The sequence below is a fragment of the Colletotrichum fioriniae genome (assembly GCF_027942845.1).
Source record: "Colletotrichum fioriniae strain IMI 355084 chromosome Unknown scaffold_7, whole genome shotgun sequence".
In the NCBI taxonomy this organism is placed as follows: domain Eukaryota; kingdom Fungi; phylum Ascomycota; class Sordariomycetes; order Glomerellales; family Glomerellaceae; genus Colletotrichum; species Colletotrichum fioriniae.
In genome coordinates this window covers 1977052-1994392 of record NW_027076843.1, presented here as the reverse complement: position 1 = coordinate 1994392, position 17341 = coordinate 1977052, and the positions used below count along the sequence as shown (strand labels likewise).

The window sequence follows — 17341 nt, the reverse complement described above, 5'->3', positions numbered from 1 at the left end:
GCTCCCCCGGGTCGGCATCGGGGGGCCGCGGCCCCACTCATTTTTCGCTTCTTTGAGAAATACCGACGAAGCCCGAATCCGGCCAGCGTGTCGTGTTCTCTTTGCTACGCGTCTCCAGCCGTCTAGACGTCTGTCTGCGTCGCGATTGGAAATTCCTCCATGGTTGCTCCCACGGTGATCTGGAAAGCAATGACATCACGGCATACAGGTACCCTGTCCAAAATTGAAGTACTCGAGCAAAATCATGGCAACCACAGCACATCGAGCAATGGGGGATCATGGGAAAATAGAATTGCGAGGCCATCCAACTGCAAACCGCCGGTTTTGGTTATTAGTGAGACAATAAAGTTGTTGTTTTTACATACAAGCGTGCGACGGAAGGGGTTTTCTACACGGTACAACTGATCCTGGCCACGTTGACGCAAAAAAAGACATAAACCAGCCCAGTCCTGTTGATCTCAACAGCTTCGGGGGGCGGACGAGGATGAATCCTTTCCAGTCCGTTTCATGATCCATAAAAAAGTCCCATAAAAAAGTTCCTCCGGTCCATACGCTCCTCTCTTCTGGTCACATCATTGATCCGGAAGAAAGAGGGCCAAAGCAAGAGACGCTGTAAATGTAGACCTTTTTCTCCTGTTCCTTCTGGCCAGCTTGTTGTACGCAGCCGCCGAGGAGGCTGTGGACAGGGCGGCGCGCTGGCGGGAGCAAAGGCTGGGAAGCCCGTGCCCTCTTAGTTCTTTCCGGCGATGCGGCTCAGGATGCCGGAGGCATGACCACCCTTGCGCTGCTCGTCAAAGACCTCAAGCATGTTCTTCCATACCTGGCCGGGCTGCTGCGACGCGTCGAGACCCTTCCAGATACCGTTCTGCTTGTAGTAGTTGACGACGGGGGCGGTCTGGGCGTGGTAGGTAGCAAGACGCTTCTTCAGGGCCTCGGCGTTGTCGTCGCTGCGCTGGATGAGGGGCTCGCCGGTGATGTCGTCCTTCATGTACTCCTTGGGAGGGTTGAAGGTGCTGTGGTAGCTGCGACCGCTGGCGGGGTGGACGAGGCGGCCAGTGATGCGAGCGACGAGCAATGAATCGTCGATCTGGAGCTCAACGGCGTGCTGAAGCGTCTGGTTGCGAGCCTTGAGCATGGTGTCGAGGCCCTCGGCCTGGGGGACGGTACGAGGGAAACCGTCGAGGATGAAGCTACGTCGTTCTAGTTAGCAATGCCTATTCAGTAGTGGCCATTTCACCGGCAAGCCGGTTCTCTGGCAGAAGAAAGATGTGCCATACCCTCCCTTGCACTCCTTGTTGTTGTCGAGCTCCTCCTTGATCATGCCAATGACGATGTCATCGCTGACCAGACCGCCCTGGTCCATGATCTTCTTAGCTTCCCGGCCGAGCGGAGTCTTCTTGGCGACCTGGGATCGCAGCATGTCGCCAGTGGCCTGCGAGTTTGATGGTCGATTAGAAATGATCTAAAGCGTAGCAGCAAGCACAGATAGGGCCAATTGACTTACCAAGTGGCAGCAGTTGAACTTCTCCTTGATCTTAGGAGCTTGAGTGCCCTTGCCTGTGTGGAATACCATCGTCAGTACGACTGTCGCGACACAAATAGCACGTGCGAGAATGCTCAATTGGAGCTACATACCGGCACCGGGGGGACCGATGAGGATCATGCGGACCTCCTCAGTGGTGAGCTTGCCGGAACCGCCAGCTGCGCGGTCCTCCAGAGACTTGATTCTGGACTCGAGGCTCTCGACCGTGTTGGTCAGCTTCTTGACTGCTTCCTCAACGAGACTGCTCATTTTGACGGTTGATGAGGTTATTGATATGGCCGGACCGAGGCTAACGATAGGAGGGAGGAGGAGCAAAGAGATGCACGAGTGTGGCTACGAGGGAGGAATGAGGAAGAGAGGAGAGGAGAGGATGATGGAGTCGAGGTCGAAAGTTGGACTGGGGGGAGCAGTGCGAACTAAAGCTTTTGCGGGAAAAATGATTGCGAGAGAGGTTGAGAAATCGCTGCAAGGTCCTAACAGGCCAAGTCGTCCAGGTTCCGCCTCCAGTTTGTGCCAGGTACCGCCTACATCGTACCGAGCTTGCGCTTTCCATGGCCTCGTTGAGTGCAGGTGACAGGCCACTGAGCGGCCCCAGTGCAGGAATGAAGGCTGATCATTGGCCAGATGGGTGCTCCGAGGGACCGCTGGACTTTCGCTGGGGAACAGGGTGGCAGGCGTTCGTTCGGCTGTTTCGCAGCGTAACAGCGCCCTCCATATTTCCGCCTTGGTGCCACTGCGTGCGCTTCCGTTACAGCGCTCCGGCTGCCATTGGCTCGTCTTCGCCGTTGCCTCTCCGCCGAGGTCCAGCGCGGATACGTACTGTCTACATCGGGGGATAGTACCGCGAGCGATTGGGGCCTGCTCTGTATTGGCGGCCCGGCTAGGTAGCTTGCGGATAAGGCACGGCATCAGAAGCTCTCGAGAATGGCCCCCGGCGCACCGGATGGGACGCCATGTATGAGGTCACTGGGTCAAGTTTTTTTTTGTTTTCCAAGTGTTTTTTGGGTGCTTTTGGTGCTTTTGGATGCGGCATGTGAGTCTCTTGGGGTCATCCCAGTCACCCGCAATTCTCCGAGCGCCTCACTTGACTTCGTGTCCAACTGTTACTTGTCATCTTGAGGTTGACTATTCCTGACGGAAATAAGTCCGTCGTCGAGTTCCTCAGTCAGCGAGTCACTGTGTTACTGAGCACGGAATGAACAGAACCTCGCAGGCCGATTGCGGACTCGACCGTCTGGGGCCTCTCTCAGAGATCTTGTCCAATGAACAAATATCGGACGTGCGCTTCCATTCCCTAGCACCGTCGCACGGCCCGAACTGTGGCTGATCGCTGCTTGCGGCTCAACAACTGTGGCTTGCATCTTGCTGACTCAGATATAGCTCTCACACGTGATCTGGCAAGGCTCGAGCTTCCAACTGCTTGCACCTAGGCCCGATTCGTAGCTTAGCTGGGCGGGAAGGCAGCCTTAGCAGTTACGACACCACCACCACCATCACATACCCTGCCTCTACTACACCCACCACAACCCAAAACCACCACCGATCCAGCAACTCTCTATCGTCCCCCGAATCCGAACCAATCGACCTAACGAAGCTACGAAATTCCTCTATCATGCCTGCCACCACCGCGGAGACTCTGTCTCTCGTTCAGCGGAATGTCTCCGTTGCCCCTCTCGTGCTTCTTTCCGTCGTCGACCACTACAATCGCGCGGTAGCCAAGGGATCGAAACGGAGAGTGGTGGGTGTTCTGCTTGGTTCAAATGACGGAAACAACGTCCGCGTATCCAACAGTTTCGCAGGTAAGGACCAGTCTGGAGGAAGCTATCCATCTAGGTCATCCCCGCGGTACTAATCCATGCTCGCAGTGCCGTTCGAGGAAGATGACAAGGACCCCTCAGTGTGGTTCCTGGACCACAACTACGTCGAGGGAATGAATGATATGTTCAAGAAGGTCAACGCAAGAGAAAAGCTGATCGGCTGGTACCACTCCGGCCCCAAGCTGCGGGCGTCCGATCTCGAGATCAACGAGCTGTTCAAGCGCTACACCCCCAACCCTCTCCTAGTCATCATTGACGTCCAGCCGAAGGAGGCAGGTGTGCCGACGGACGCATACTTCGCCGTTGAAGAGATCAAGGATGTGAGTGGCGTTATGTTCTGTCGTACGAAGCAACTGCTAACACACATGACTACAGGACGGCACCACCACGTCAAGAACCTTCGTCCACACCCCGTCGATCATCGAGGCCGAGGAAGCAGAGGAGATTGGTGTCGAGCACCTCCTTCGTGACATTCGCGATGTCGCTGTCGGAACCCTCTCAACGAGAATAACAAACCAGCTTCAGTCACTCCAAGGGCTGCATCTTCGCCTCCGCGATATCGGTGCCTACCTCCAGAAGGTTCTCGACGGCCAGCTGCCCGTGAACCACGCCATCCTGGGCAACCTACAGGACGTCTTTAACCTGCTTCCCAACCTGTCCACGCCAAAGGCCGATGGCAAGTCGAGCGGCGGCGAGCTCTCTCACGCCATGAGCATCAAGACCAACGACCAGCTCATGGCCATCTACCTCAGCAGTTTGATCCGCGCCATCACTGCCTTCCACGACCTTATCGAGAACAAGATCCAGAACCGACAGCAGGCAGAGGAGAAGGAGGCCAAGAAGGAGGAGGAAGCGAACGGCAAGGATGGAAAGAAGGACGACAAGGCGAACGGTGTCAACGGCGAGAGCAAGGAGGCTTCTGACAAGGAGAAGGAGGCGAAGAAGGAGAAGAAATAGAGGACTGCGCGATGACGCAGTGGACGGAGCAACCACACGCATTCAAAGCACGGGAACTGATACCCGCGATAGACACTGGGGCGTGGTCATGTCATAATATCTCGGCGTCCTGGGGGGCAAGGCCGGGGGAGGGAACAGGCAAATTCACAAGAAAAGAGTATGCCTTGTACAATGATAGCATGTTTTGACTGATGCTCTGAGACCCCGTGCTATTGTTCATTGAGGTGCTATACTGTCGAGTGACTATACATCCGCAACCAACCCCGCCATCTCCTCCCTGCTCACTCTTCTCTCAGTGACATATTTCCCCAACGTATCCCCCCACTGCTCGGAGAGCAAACAGGCGAGCAGGTGTTTGCAGCAAGGCACACCGCCATCATCCACGCCGTCCAGACTTAGACCTCCAAACTGCCAGTCACTCGCCTCGCTGTCGTCGTTATCATCGTCCTCAGCTCCATCCGCGCCCATGATGACCAGCTCCGAATCCGCTCCTCCGTATCCTGCATCACGCCCGCCGCCGCTAGCATTGACGACTGACGGAAACGCTTCATACGCAAAGTTGGCGCAGGAGCAGTTCCAGGTGTCGAGGTGGACGAGGTACGTCGTCGACGCGGAGGCTGTTGTCGCGACGGCGTGGTGTCTGCGGGTCATTGTGGAGGCTACGGAGCGGACGAGGTGGAATGCGGCGGCGGCGGCTGCTGAAGTTTGGTTTGTTGCTGGTTGGAGGCGGGGTGGTGAGGACCCCTGTCCATCGGCGACGACCGCTTCGGACGCGGTGTCGTTGGCATTGATACTGGGTTGATGTTGGCGGGCGGCGGGTGCGGGGTTGGTGGGGTTGTTGTTCCCTTCCCGGTGGTCGCGGCCGCGGCCGTGGCCGGCGGAGGGAGGGGTCTCCGGAACCACGCGCGTGACGAGGTTTCGGTCCAGGAGATCTAGGGCCGGGAGGACGAGGAAGGGGAAGAGGACGTGGAGGGTTACCAGGAGCGGACGGTGGGATTGCGGGAGGGTTTTGAGGGGGTTTGTTGCGTCAACTGCGTTGTTGCCGGCGGTGTTTCCCGGCGGTGGTAGAGGGACCGAGGTGAGGGAGTTGATGAGGTTCGTGATGAGGACTCGAGGTGTTGGCAGGGTGTCTGATTGCGTTGATACCGGTGTGAGAGAAGACATGGCATAGCCCGCCTGCCCTACTTCTGGGCTATGATTTGTCGTGTGGGTTGTGTTGAACGATAAGTGTTGAGAGATGAAAGTTGCGGTTAACTGACCGAGGTCTGTAATGTGTTTGCCTGGTTCACGGGTGTTAGGCTCATCAACCAGAACGCATAGTCGCCGGAATTGGCTCCGGATTGTATGCCTCATGTGAGATTGAAGTCTGCATTTCCCAGCTTTGTCATAATGAAGTTCTTATAAGTCACATGTCTGTCCGAAGCTTGAATACCAAAACTCCGAAGCAATCGAGACGAAAGGGTGATGAACAGAAGAAAATATCTCTTTTGAGTTTTGCCGCCTTACAGCTTTTGTCTAATAATCACATTATGTTCGCCGCAAAATTTGGCATAATCTTACAGCAAAGATCGCTCGCATCCGGTGCTCCGTAACCAGGTTTCCTCTTCCTCCCCTACCCCGTTTCCTCGGCCCTGCTTCTAAACCCACTCCTTGGGCGCTCTGAGGACATCCACAAGGCGTTGCTCGCGGCTCTTGGGTTCGGGCTCATGCATGTACTTCCAGCTGGCCGTCAGGGGCAGACTCATGAGAATACTCTCGACTCTTGAGCCGGGGGTGTTGAGGCCAAAGGCGGTGCCGCGGTCGTGGACAAGGTTAAACTCGACGTACTTGCCTCGGCGGATCTGCTGCCAGTCCTTCTCGGCCTCGTTGAAGGGCATGTCCTTTCTCTTCTCGAGGATGGGGAGGTAGCCCGGCAGGAAGGACTTGAGACAGTCCTGGATGAAGGCAAAGGTGTTCTCGCGGTCCTTTTCGGTCTCGTCGAGGTCGTCAAAGAAGATGCCGCCGACGCCGCGGCACTCGCCGCGGTGCTTGTTGTAAAAGTACTCGTCGCACCACTTCTTGAAGCGCGGGTAGTAGCTCTTGTCATGCGAGTCGCACGTCTCCTTGAGCGTCTTGTGGAAGTGCACGGCGTCCTCGTCAAAGAGGTATGACGGGGTCAGGTCGCTGCCGCCGCCGAACCACCAGGCCTGCGAGGTGCCGTCGGGGTTCGACGTCTCAAAGTAGCGGTAGTTGAGGTGTACCGTCGGGGCCATGGGGTTCTTGGGGTGCAGGACCATGCTGAGGCCGGCAGCGAAGAAGGGGAGGGAGTCGACGTTGTCGTCGAGGTTCTTGTGGTTCACACGCATCTTGGCGATGGCGGGCTTGGGGAGGGTGCCGTAGACGACGGACACACCGACGCCGCCCTTTTCAAAGACGTTGCCGTCCTGGAGCACGCAGGTGATGCCGCCGCCGCCCTCTTTGCGGTTCCATTCGTCCTTGCGGAACTTGGTGCCGTCGACCTTTTCGAGCTCCTTAACGATGATCTGTTGTTGTTCCTTGATGAACTTTTCCATGCGCAGGCGCATGGGCGAGTCGACGGTAACTTCGGACTCCCGCTTGGTCAGGGCATCGCGCTCGGCCAGGGTCGGCGGATCGAGTTGGAAGGGTTCTTGGACGGCCTGCATCGGACAGTGATGTTAGTGACGGGCGAGCTTTGATGCATCAATGGGAAAGGCGGAAGCTCCGGCATTGGGGAGGTTTTGGGGTTCGTGGTGGTGAAGGGCATAAGCTGCAGTACCATCTTGTAGGCGATGGGAGCTGCAGCAGCAAGACCAATTGCGCCAATGAGGAAGCGGCTATAAGCGGCACCGGACTGTTGACCCTTAAAATGGGACTTTGAAGAGGAGGAGACGAGTCTGCGACCGAATTGAAGCTGTTGCTGCTTGGTGGTGGTGATGGCGATTCTAGTTCGGGAACTGGCGAATTGTGCAAGCAACCTCTGCGATTGCTTTGTGGAGGCCATGATGGGCGAAAGGAATATAAATACAAACTCTATAATGGGAACGAACAACGAAGAAAAGAGCGACTTGGATTGTTACAGGGAGGGAAAATCGGATGATTCGTTCTCAAGTGAGAGGCATAAGACCACTGGGTTGCAATCATGGACTGACTGGAACGTCGTTCGAGGATTGAGCCAGTCAGGCCAGCTGTAAAAGTAAATTCCGAAATCGTTCCACGTTGGTTAGGTGCGGGACCCCTGCCGCCCTGCTCCGACCCAACAGAGCACAGCAGTGCAGCAGCTGTCCATCCAGCGCATCCACAGCCTGGACCGGGCTCTCTGCCGGCTATGGGCCGCTGGAGAGGTGGGGTGAGGACTAGTGAGTCCGAGAATCGTGCATCTGCCGCCGAACGCCGGACAAGCTTCAACGGACCAACACGCGGTGAGGAATTGCCCCTGTATTGCTGCATGCTTATTTGTAGCTGTCATAGACCTCTGAAGTGATGTCCTTCGCCCAACCGTACAGGAGCTTGGCTTTTTAATCTATTAGGCCAAGAGGCGTAGAACTCTTCTATGCCCTTGATAAGATAGGTGGGAAGGGTAAGGTAGCTCGCGTTCGCTCTGCTGTAAGGTAAGCGGAAATGCAACCTTGGGTGCCCAGGGTGGAATCCCGGAGTTTTCTTTTCCTCTCATAGAATCAATTCAAGTCTTGAAACGGAAATCACTTCCAGAACCATCTCATCACATAGGTATTCGCACTTTTTCGTGGCTTTTGACTTAGGTCATCCAGTGCATATACATCATGAGAAGCAGCCCAAGGATGAGAGCTGCCCAGCTGCCAGCATGTCGGGAAAGGTAGAAGCGCTTGTATTCGCTTACAATGTCTTAAGGTAAGGTAGGGGACCTGAGGTCGGTTATCGGAGGTCCAGAGTGGGGTCGCTTAAGTAAGATCGGCAGATAAGAGCACTTGGGCCATTTGGGTTTAAGTCCAGTGACAGTTCCTTCCTGTCGCTGTCAACCTACCTAGAACCTGAAGGGTCAACTGTTCCCGTGGTCGCTCAAAGTCCTATTGTGAGTGGGCTTTCGCAAATTGCTTCCCTCTCACCTCTTACCGGGGATAAATGACGTCAAGACGAGGATAGGTAATTTGCAAAGGCATTGTACAGACTCTCCCGTCCAAGGCTCTGAGTGACAATGCACTTCAAGCGGCTTTGAAGACAACAAGCAGCTTTGCATGCACAGACAAGGCCGGCTTGCGTGCACGTATCAGGAGGTTGCGACTACGGTGATCCCGTGAGAGCTTTCAGTCCCGTCCGAAGAGGGAACCAACCTCAGGTAGGCCCCTACTTTTGGACCTAAGCAACTAAGGCAAGGTACTCGTACTCCAATAGAATGGAACAGTGTGCCAGGACCTTCTCCTGTGACTCAAATCGGATCCAGAAAGGCGTGACAGGCTGCCAGGCTGTGTCAAGTGGCTGCGTGGACGGTCAGCTGCCTGCCTGTGGTCAATCTTTGCCCCCAGCACCCGGAGCACCTGCGCTGGCCTCACCTCACAGTCTCACTGCGCTGCTGATTGCTGGGTTGCTGGGGTGCGCATCGGTGTCTTGCCCCGCTCCGATAATCCGATAAGGATAAGGACGGGAGGACCTGGAGTGCTGGAGTGGGAGGGAGCTGGCTTATGCAATGAGGATGAGGATGAGGAGGGGAGGGGAAGGAGGGCGTGGGGTTGAGTTGAGCACCTCTCTCACCGGCTTAGTCATTACACGGCCATCAATGGATGTCACTCACCAGCTAATACACTGCGGAAAGGTACCTGGCTGGTCTTAGGTTCCTGCCTTTCTGGGTGCTTTGCTTTACCAACCAGCCGCCTGAGCCACCCAGACACTTCCAGTCAGTGACCGCCCATTCCCGTCCCCCGTGTCTGACCCCAAGGCACCCCAAAGCAGGCGGCAACCGACCGTCCATCCTTCTTTTGCCTTTCGCAAACGGCCCCTCGTTACTTCAACTCTCCCTTCTACATACTCCGACGCATCAGGCACCACCAGTCGACAAACATCGAGCCATCTATATCTTGACCGTCGCCCAACTCCCCACGACCAGCCCATTTACAAACCCACAACCCACTTCCACTTCACCCACCACATATCCGTCATCATGCGATCCAAGTTCAAGGACGAGCACCCCTTTGAGAAGCGTAAGGCTGAGGCCGAGCGTATCCGCCAGAAGTATTCTGATCGTATTCCCGTACGTTGTAACTCTCCATTGCGTCGGCCTCATCTCGTGGCTATTCCTCTGTAGTCTCTGTACAGAGATACAGCTCCGCCGTTTCGCCGTGACTGCATTCGTCAGCTTCGCGCGTTATTGGAGGCTGCCCCACGTTCCCCGACCGTCACCGCCGATCTGCCTATCTACCTACCTTTACAAGTCCGAAAGCTGACAAGGCCCTCACAACACAGGTTATCTGCGAGAAGGTCGAGAAGTCTGATATCGCTACTATTGATAAGAAGAAGTACCTCGTCCCCGCCGACTTGACGGTTGGTCAGTTCGTCTACGTCATCCGCAAGCGCATCAAGCTCTCCCCGGAGAAGGCCATCTTCATCTTCGTCGATGAGGTGCTGCCGCCTACCGCCGCTCTCATGAGCAGCATCTACGAGGAGCACAAAGACGAGGACGGGTACGTTTCACGAGCATTCTGCTACCTTGACACAAGCTCTTTGTTGCTGACCTATTGTGTTCAGATTCCTTTACATCACCTACTCCGGCGAGAACACCTTTGGCAACTTTGAGATGGCTTAAGCCTCCGACTTTCTGACGGTCTAGTCACCTCACGGCTTCAGAATGTTCCCGGCGTTTCGGTCTGCTATGTAACGGTTCAGCACTTTTGGAATGGGTTTTCACACGGTTATCGGTCTCCCCCACGAAGCAGGGGTTTATGAAGATACGCAGTCACGTTGTCGCTTGGAGTCACAGGATCAGGTGCAGCCTCCTGACCTGGTCACAGAGAAACTCCTGCGATGCTTGGGTACAATCCAAGAATTGAAGGCTAGCGGAGGACTATGCATGGAAATTGGCTTCACGGATACTAGGTGGAAACGTTTCCTTAGATCGCATATTCAGTCGCCTTCCGTCGCCTCTTACTTTCCTCCCCCTATCTCTCACCTATAACTGTTGTGTGGACTATGGTGACAATATTCTTGGCATTCTGTATAGCACTTCATTCACTAGCGCGCCGTGCCAATACTTGACCTGACCGTTCTTCCTCAAATCTCATCTTTGTATGAAACCAGACCGTTGCGATGATGCCTCCCCAAAGCCCCAGCCAGTATCGTGAGTGCCAGCGTACAGCCCAGGCGCAGAAAGGGAAAGTAAAAAGTGAAGCGACACAAAACGTGTTGAAGCTTCGCCATGCGAGAGAAAGCAAGCCCCTGAATGAGAAGGTCAAAGCAAAGAGTCGCGAACTTGTGGAAAAAAAGAGGGCAGAGAACAAAAAAGCCATGCGGGATACACGAGTTCTCCGAGACCCCGACATTCTTTTTTTCTTTCGGCTCGCCCCGGCTATTTCATGCATTAAACGCGCTTCTTTTTCAAGTTGTTGAGCTTGGATGCTCGGGCGAACAGATGGCACGTCTGAGGGTGAGATGACACGAGCGAGACATCAGACTGTTGCATGGAGAGGAAGTGCATGGAGAGTACCGGGTGTGATTTGGTCTTTACGGGGCTGAGGTATTGCGGCTCCCTTTAATCTTTGAATATGCGGGAATGTGAGGATGCAAAAAAAAAAATTTGACCTTTGTTTTTGAGATTTCACCCATTCCTATCTATGAACTCCTAACTGATGATGATGATGATGATGACTTTGCGAGAGAGAAATTCAGAATGTCCCGCCCTCAAAGGGTCTAGGGACTTGATATTACACTTTTTTTAAGAGATTGAGAAAAATATGGAACCAAGTAACGGAATGGAAAAGCCACGGACTTCTTGTCCCTCCCCAGTGCCCCTTGCCTAGTGACCCAGCATTTGCTGCATGGCGTTGAGGCGGTAACTCTCGCTCTTCTCCATGAGCTCCTCGTGCCTTCCCTTGGCGGCGACGGCGCCGGCCTCGACGACGAAGATGACGTCGGCCTTGCGGACCGTGTGCAGCCTGTGAGCGATGGCGATGACGGTGATGCCGCGCGCGGCGCGCTCGAGGCCTTCTTGGAGCGCCTTTTCGCTCTCGGCGTCGAGGGCGGAGGTGCTCTCGTCGAGGAGGAGGAGGCGGGGCTTGCGGACGAGGGCGCGGGCGATGGCGACGCGCTGGCGCTGGCCGCCGGAGAGCTGGGAGCCGTTGGGGCCGCACTCGGTGTCGTAGCCCTGGGGGAGGCCGACGATGGTCTCGTGGATGTTGGCGAGGCGGCAGGCCTCTTCGATTTCCTCGTCCGTGGCGTCCTGGCCGGGGCGGGCGCCGAGGCCGACGTTAAACTTGACGCTGCCGTCGAAGAGGGCGCTGTCCTGGGGCACGACGGCGATGTCGTCGCGGAAGTCGGTGCCGTCGAACTTGGAAATGTCCATGCCGTCAATCTCGATTGTGCCCGTGCTGGCCGAGTACATGCGCTGGACGATGGCCATGACGGTGGACTTGCCGGCGCCCGAGGGGCCGACGAGACCGCAGAACTGGCCGGGTTGGATGGTGAAGGACATGTTGTCGAGGATCTGGACCTCGGGGCGGGCAGGGTAGGAGAAGGAGACGTTCTTGAAGGAGACGGCGACGCCGCCGCGACCGGGGGACGGGCGCGGGTTGGGGTTGGCGAGGGCCTCGACGTCCTTTTCCTTCTCCTTGCCCTTGGAGGACTCTGAGGCGGCGTCGGCAGCGTCGGCGGCCTTGCCTGCCGGGTCGGCGTCAGACTTGCTGAGGTCGAGGAGACTGAAGATTCTCGAGGCGGCCATGCGGGCGCGGGTGACCTCAGGGGCGAGGGTGAACATTTGACCCCACAGCTGGGCGCCGACGAGCATAGCGACGTTGATGATGAGGAACTGCGTCTGCGTGGCGTTGCCGGCGACGATCTGCTTGGATCCCCACCAGTAGGCAAAGGCGTAGATGATGTTACCGGTGACGTTGGCGACGGCGAGCCAAATGTTGGCAAAGGTGACTGCCGAGATGATTTCCTTCTTGGGGTCCTTGAGGGCGCGCTTGTACTGGCCAAAGACCTCGTGCTCCAGGGAGAGAGTGGCGACGGTCTTGATAGAGTTGACGGACTCGACGGTGATGCCGACGGCGGTGGCGTACGCTCCGGCGTGCTTCTCCTCGAACCTCGAGAGGACACGGATCTGCATGATACCGGAACCAAGGAGCATGGGCACGATGACCAAGCAGACGATGGCGATTCTCCAGTTCAGAATGTGAGAGTAGATGATGGCGACAAACAGGTTGACAACGACGGCGAAGATGGTTCCCATAATGGAACCGCTGAAGCCACCGATGGACGCCGCGTCCTTGGTGATGAGGGACAGGAGCGACGAAGGGTTGCGGGCGCCTGACTGGTGCCACTCGAGCTCCTGCTGGAAGAGGGCGCGGAACGAGCCGACGCGGATCTTGTACAGAAGCTTCTCGGCAATGTAACCAAAGGCGGACCAACTGCACAAGTTGGCGACGAGTTCGACGCAGGCGAGCATGAAGAACAGGCCGGCGAAGAAGGCACCTCTGCTCTGGATGTAGCTGGGCTCGTTGCAAGGGCTGGCGACGCCAATGGCGAAACCGAAAATGGTACCAGATGCGCTGAAAGTGCAGCCGACAATGAAGGCGGACACCATGGCGAGGAGGAGGTACAGAATGTGAGGACGGACCATGACGCCGGCCTTCTTGGTGATCCACCAGGTAGACCTGTCATTGTCGAGACCGCTGTTCTCGGTCTCCAGGGCGGCGTTCTTCTTCTTTTTCTTGAGCTCCTTGGCCTCCTTCTTGAGTTGCTTCTTCGTCTTCTCGGTCACGACGGCCTCCGGGCCTGCCTCGGTTTCGATGGCCCTGGCAAGATCCTTGGGGTCGACGCCTGGCGTCTCGGCATCCACAGAGGCCGCAGACGACTCGACGGCGGTGCTTGCGCGAGAGGGGGCCTTTTCCTCCTCGGAGCCGTTGATGTTTTGCAGGTTGACCAAGTTAGCGTAGGCGCCGTTGCGGGCGATGAGATCAGCGTGGGTTCCCTGTTCCAAGATATCACCGGCGCTCATAACGATGATGTTGTCGGCGTTCTTGATGGTGGAGAGACGGTGAGCAATGGAGATGAGGGTTCTACCCTTGGAGACATTCTCAACAGCCTTTTGAATACGAGCTTCACTGGCAGAGTCCAAGGCGGCGGTGGCCTCATCGAGAATCAAAATCTTGGGGTCACGAATGAGAGCACGGGCGAGGGCCACACGCTGTCTCTGACCACCACTGACGAGCTTACCGCCACTGCCGACGGCGGTTCCGAATCCATACTTGAGGCGGTCGATGAAGGAGGTGGCGTCCGCCAGGTCGGTCGCGTTCTGAACGAGCTTGACAATCTCGACAACTTCGGGTCCGTACTTCTGGGCGGCGGTGTTGAGGTCCTCCCCAGCCATAAGGTCTTCGGCAAGCTGGGCGAGCTGGGGTCCGTAGAGCGTCTCCTTGAGTCTCTGGTGCTCCTCCTTGGGCGAGTTGACGAGACCCAGAGCAATGTTTTCGATGACGGAGCGGTCGAGCAGAGAAGGCTCCTGCTGAACGAGACTGATGTAACTGCGGACGTTTCTGACGTTGAGATTGCGGATATCCTGGCCGTCGATGAGGACTGTGCCCTCCTTGGGGTCGTAGATTCTCGTGGCAAGGCCGGCAATAGTCGACTTTCCGCTGCCGGAAAGACCGACGATGGCGGTGTACTTCCCACCAGGGCAGACGAGCGAGATATTCTTGAGCACGTCCGTGTCGGGGCGCGAGGGGTAGGAGAAGGTAACTCCACGAAGTTCAACCTCGCCGTGGACATTGGTGGGCAGCCTGTCACCATCCTCGGTAACGGAATCAATAGTGGAGTGCTTGTCGATGTCCTCCCGGAGCTTGACAAAGGCAGCGGCTGCTGATCCGAAAAGGGGCAGCAGAGGTGCGATGGTACCGAGCATGATACAGGCTAGTCGTAGAGTAAGCAAACGTGGCCAAATAGTACAGAAATGAAGTACGTACCGTCGACAATGAGGAACACAACGGTGTAAATGTCACCGACTGAAGTACCGTCGCCAGTTCCAGCAACTGATCTTGAGATGGCCTTGCTACCTTGCCAGTAGGCGAGGGCGTTCGCAGCGTAGGCGATGAAGTACAAGAGTCCGGCGTTGGAGGCAGCAGCAATAGCCTTCTTGATACCCTCCTTCTGAGCGACCATGACATGGCCGGCGAACTTGTTCTCGAGGCGAGGTCCGGCGCCAAACGCCTGGACGACGGCGACGTGAGACAGCGCCTCTGAAGCGATGGACGAGGCCTTGGCCATACCCTCCGACATGGCTCCGCTCCATTTCTGGATGTAGCTTCCGCAAATCATGGACGCGAGTAAGTAGGCGGGAATGAGCGAAACTAGCATGCCAGCCAGGGGCGCGTACTTGATGAAGCCGATAACGTACGCCGTGACGAAGAAGGAGATTGTGCCGATGAAGTGACTGACTTTCTCGGACGTTCCGGACTGAATGGTTTGGATATCGGAGTTGAGGCGGGACGAGACCTCACCGGCCTGTCTGCTCTCGAAGAAGCCGACATCCTGTCTCAGCAAACTCTGGAAGTACTTCTCGCGGAGGCGGGAGGCGAGTCTCTGGCTGATGATTCCCCAGCAGGTGGTGTGCGTGTAGATGAGGCAGAAGGCGACGCAGGTGATCCAGACGAGCTTGATGACTTTGTCGTTGACGGCGTCCTGGTAGGCGCCTACATCTCCGATTCCGTCGGCGCAGGTAGCGCCGTTCATGTCGTCAATCAGCTGTCCGAAGAGAATACCCATCAGAGGGAACGGGACACCGGAGCCGATGGCGGCAATGGTGCCCACGCAGACCAGCGTGTAATCGAGCCATGTTGGGTTGGCATAGAAAAGCAGCTTGAAAAAGCTGAAGACAGTTTCGAAGCGCTGGGAGAAGATGGTTAGTTTCTCTTCGCAAACGTCACGTACTCAAGGAAGGGAAAGGAGAGAGGCCAAGAAGAAAAAAAATCCTGAAAACGTGATTCAGATTCAGCCCAGGCTGGACGTGCAACACTCACCTTTCCCTTTGGTTTCGCGACTTCGGTAGTCTCTGTTGATGTTGTCTGTACTTGTTGTTGCTCTGGTGATGTCGAGAGCGCAGTATCAGCCTTCTCGGCCGCAGCCGATCGTGAGTCTTGGTCAGGCATGGTGATCCGACCTTGAACTGACGAACAGGTATCAGGGAGAGTTTGACCGCTTTTCGCAATTGAAGCAGATGGTTAAGAAAGGAGCTCTCTCATCGCCAGCCCCCAGAAACACAGAGACTTGGCGTGCAGCTGGTGGCAAGGAAGAGCTCAGCGAAAGCGTCGAGCGAGGTCCCAACCGTACAGGGCAACCTTGCAGTTTCTTGCACCATGCCAGAACCAGAACCAGAACCAGAACCAGAAGTGGAGGGGGGATTTTTTTTTCTTGTCCACAGGTGTGTTCATTGGCATCCGCAGCATTAGCGGGTAAATTAGGGGAGTCATTCCCAAGGCCAGCCAACGGTAGCGAGCAGTTGCTTGGCTTCACAGGCTTTGATGACAGCACATTTCACAGAAGCGACTCGAGTCTCCGCTGGGGGCAATTGTGACTTGCTCAAGTACCTTGTTCAGGCTAGCAATGGAAGCAGCAAGGACGGGACTTTAGGGAGGGTATCCGTACTCCATAGCCGTAGGTGGGTGGTAATGCAAAGTACCCTGCCGTGGAGTAGCCGAGTTAGGGAGCTGAGAGGGCCACGAGGGGGGCATGCCGTAACGAGGGGGGAGAACGGCGACCGACGCCCAACGCCGACTGTGACCCCCCCTGCGGACTGGTATACAGCACTGCTTTCTTGCGACATTCCATAGGTGGTCCTCGAGGCTCGGGGATCGTTAAGCGGCGAGAGACCAGTGACCGCAGCAGCCACGGTAGACGGTCACGCTACTGCGGGAGTCGACGGTTGTAGCGGGATGTGCAATGTGCTATGGCACGTGAAGGGTACCGGCGGCATCCCTGAGTGGACAGTGGAGGTGTGCAGTGTGTAGTGTAGGTAGTGTTTGTGGGCGAGGCCGCATGTACAGATGTACATTGGAGCATCCGCGATAGCATCTGATAGCGATTTGGGAGGGTCAAAGGGGGTGAAAGAATCAGACAAGCAGAGTGGGAAAAGCGAAGACGACTGGAGCAAATGGAGCGAGTGGATGTGGGGCCGAGGACCGGACTGTGGGTTCGGATCAGATAATTTGTCTTGGCGGAGACGGCCCATCCCTTCCGGATTAAGTAAGGCTGTACACGCCGACCCGAACAGGTACGAGGGTACGGATGTACGTACTGCTCCGTACAAAGTGTACATTTGTAGGTACGGACTCACGGAGAACAGGTAGACAGACATCCATGTTCCTTTCTTGCTCCTTCCATGCTCCCTGCTCTCTCTACCTTACGGAGTACTCCATACTACGCAGTATATTCTTTTTGCGGATCTGCCAAACTTGTTATCCATTCGGAAAGCTTTACGGAATACCTCTTGAAATTTCCTGATCCTCCCATGTCGCGAATGAAAAATTTCAGAAAAGCCACGGCGACGGCCCCGGCCATGGCTGCTGCTGGGGAAAATGGCGCATCTCTTCTGACGCTGGGCACCCACACACACCATTTCCCATTGAGGGTACATTGAACAATTCCAGTGTCCACCACACCCACTCATCCACTTCATCTCGAATTTGCAAAAGAAGGCGTCATTGGGTACATACATCTCGCCGGTGTGTAGCAGTGAGGAGCAAACCCAATTGCGAAACCCGTGTCTTTTGCTGTGTGCTGCAGTAAGAACCTTTGGCGGCATTAGCTTCAACGGCCGATCCATCCAGCATCTCTGCTCCGTACTTCATTA

General features: G+C 56.1%; 6 protein-coding genes across 6 annotated transcripts; 2 read left to right on the top strand and 4 right to left on the bottom strand.

Annotated features, from left to right (window-relative positions):
- Positions 1–730: 730 nt before the first annotated feature.
- On the bottom strand, positions 731–1792 carry ADK1 (adenylate kinase; the record flags this gene model as incomplete). Its single annotated transcript, XM_053198864.1, has 4 exons — positions 731–1190; positions 1278–1432; positions 1505–1557; positions 1636–1792. The coding sequence occupies 4 exons, from the start codon at positions 1790–1792 to the stop codon at positions 731–733; spliced, it is 825 nt and encodes a 274-aa protein (XP_053043696.1).
- Positions 1793–3155: 1363 nt separating this feature from the next.
- On the top strand, positions 3156–4317 carry RPN8 (proteasome regulatory particle subunit; the record flags this gene model as incomplete). Its single annotated transcript, XM_053198865.1, has 3 exons — positions 3156–3342; positions 3409–3680; positions 3736–4317. 3 exons carry the CDS (start codon positions 3156–3158, stop codon positions 4315–4317), a joined length of 1041 nt encoding a protein of 346 aa, XP_053043697.1.
- Positions 4318–4560: 243 nt separating this feature from the next.
- N0V96_006711 (uncharacterized protein) lies at positions 4561–5481 on the bottom strand (the record flags this gene model as incomplete). The annotated part of the gene is made up of 1 exon (XM_065757805.1): positions 4561–5481. The coding sequence occupies one exon, from the start codon at positions 5479–5481 to the stop codon at positions 4561–4563; it is 921 nt and encodes a 306-aa protein (XP_065613722.1).
- Positions 5482–5954: 473 nt separating this feature from the next.
- On the bottom strand, positions 5955–7318 carry HEM13 (Coproporphyrinogen-III oxidase; the record flags this gene model as incomplete). Its single annotated transcript, XM_053198866.1, has 2 exons — positions 5955–6974; positions 7094–7318. 2 exons carry the CDS (start codon positions 7316–7318, stop codon positions 5955–5957), a joined length of 1245 nt encoding a protein of 414 aa, XP_053043698.1.
- A 2130-nt stretch (positions 7319–9448) lies between these two features.
- ATG8 (ubiquitin-like protein atg8) lies at positions 9449–10090 on the top strand (the record flags this gene model as incomplete). The annotated part of the gene is made up of 3 exons (XM_053198867.1): positions 9449–9538; positions 9751–9968; positions 10033–10090. 3 exons carry the CDS (start codon positions 9449–9451, stop codon positions 10088–10090), a joined length of 366 nt encoding a protein of 121 aa, XP_053043699.1.
- A 1206-nt stretch (positions 10091–11296) lies between these two features.
- On the bottom strand, positions 11297–15641 carry N0V96_006708 (uncharacterized protein; the record flags this gene model as incomplete). The annotated part of the gene is made up of 3 exons (XM_053198868.2): positions 11297–14406; positions 14460–15381; positions 15513–15641. The coding sequence occupies 3 exons, from the start codon at positions 15639–15641 to the stop codon at positions 11297–11299; spliced, it is 4161 nt and encodes a 1386-aa protein (XP_053043700.2).
- Between the last annotated feature and the right edge of the window lie 1700 nt (positions 15642–17341).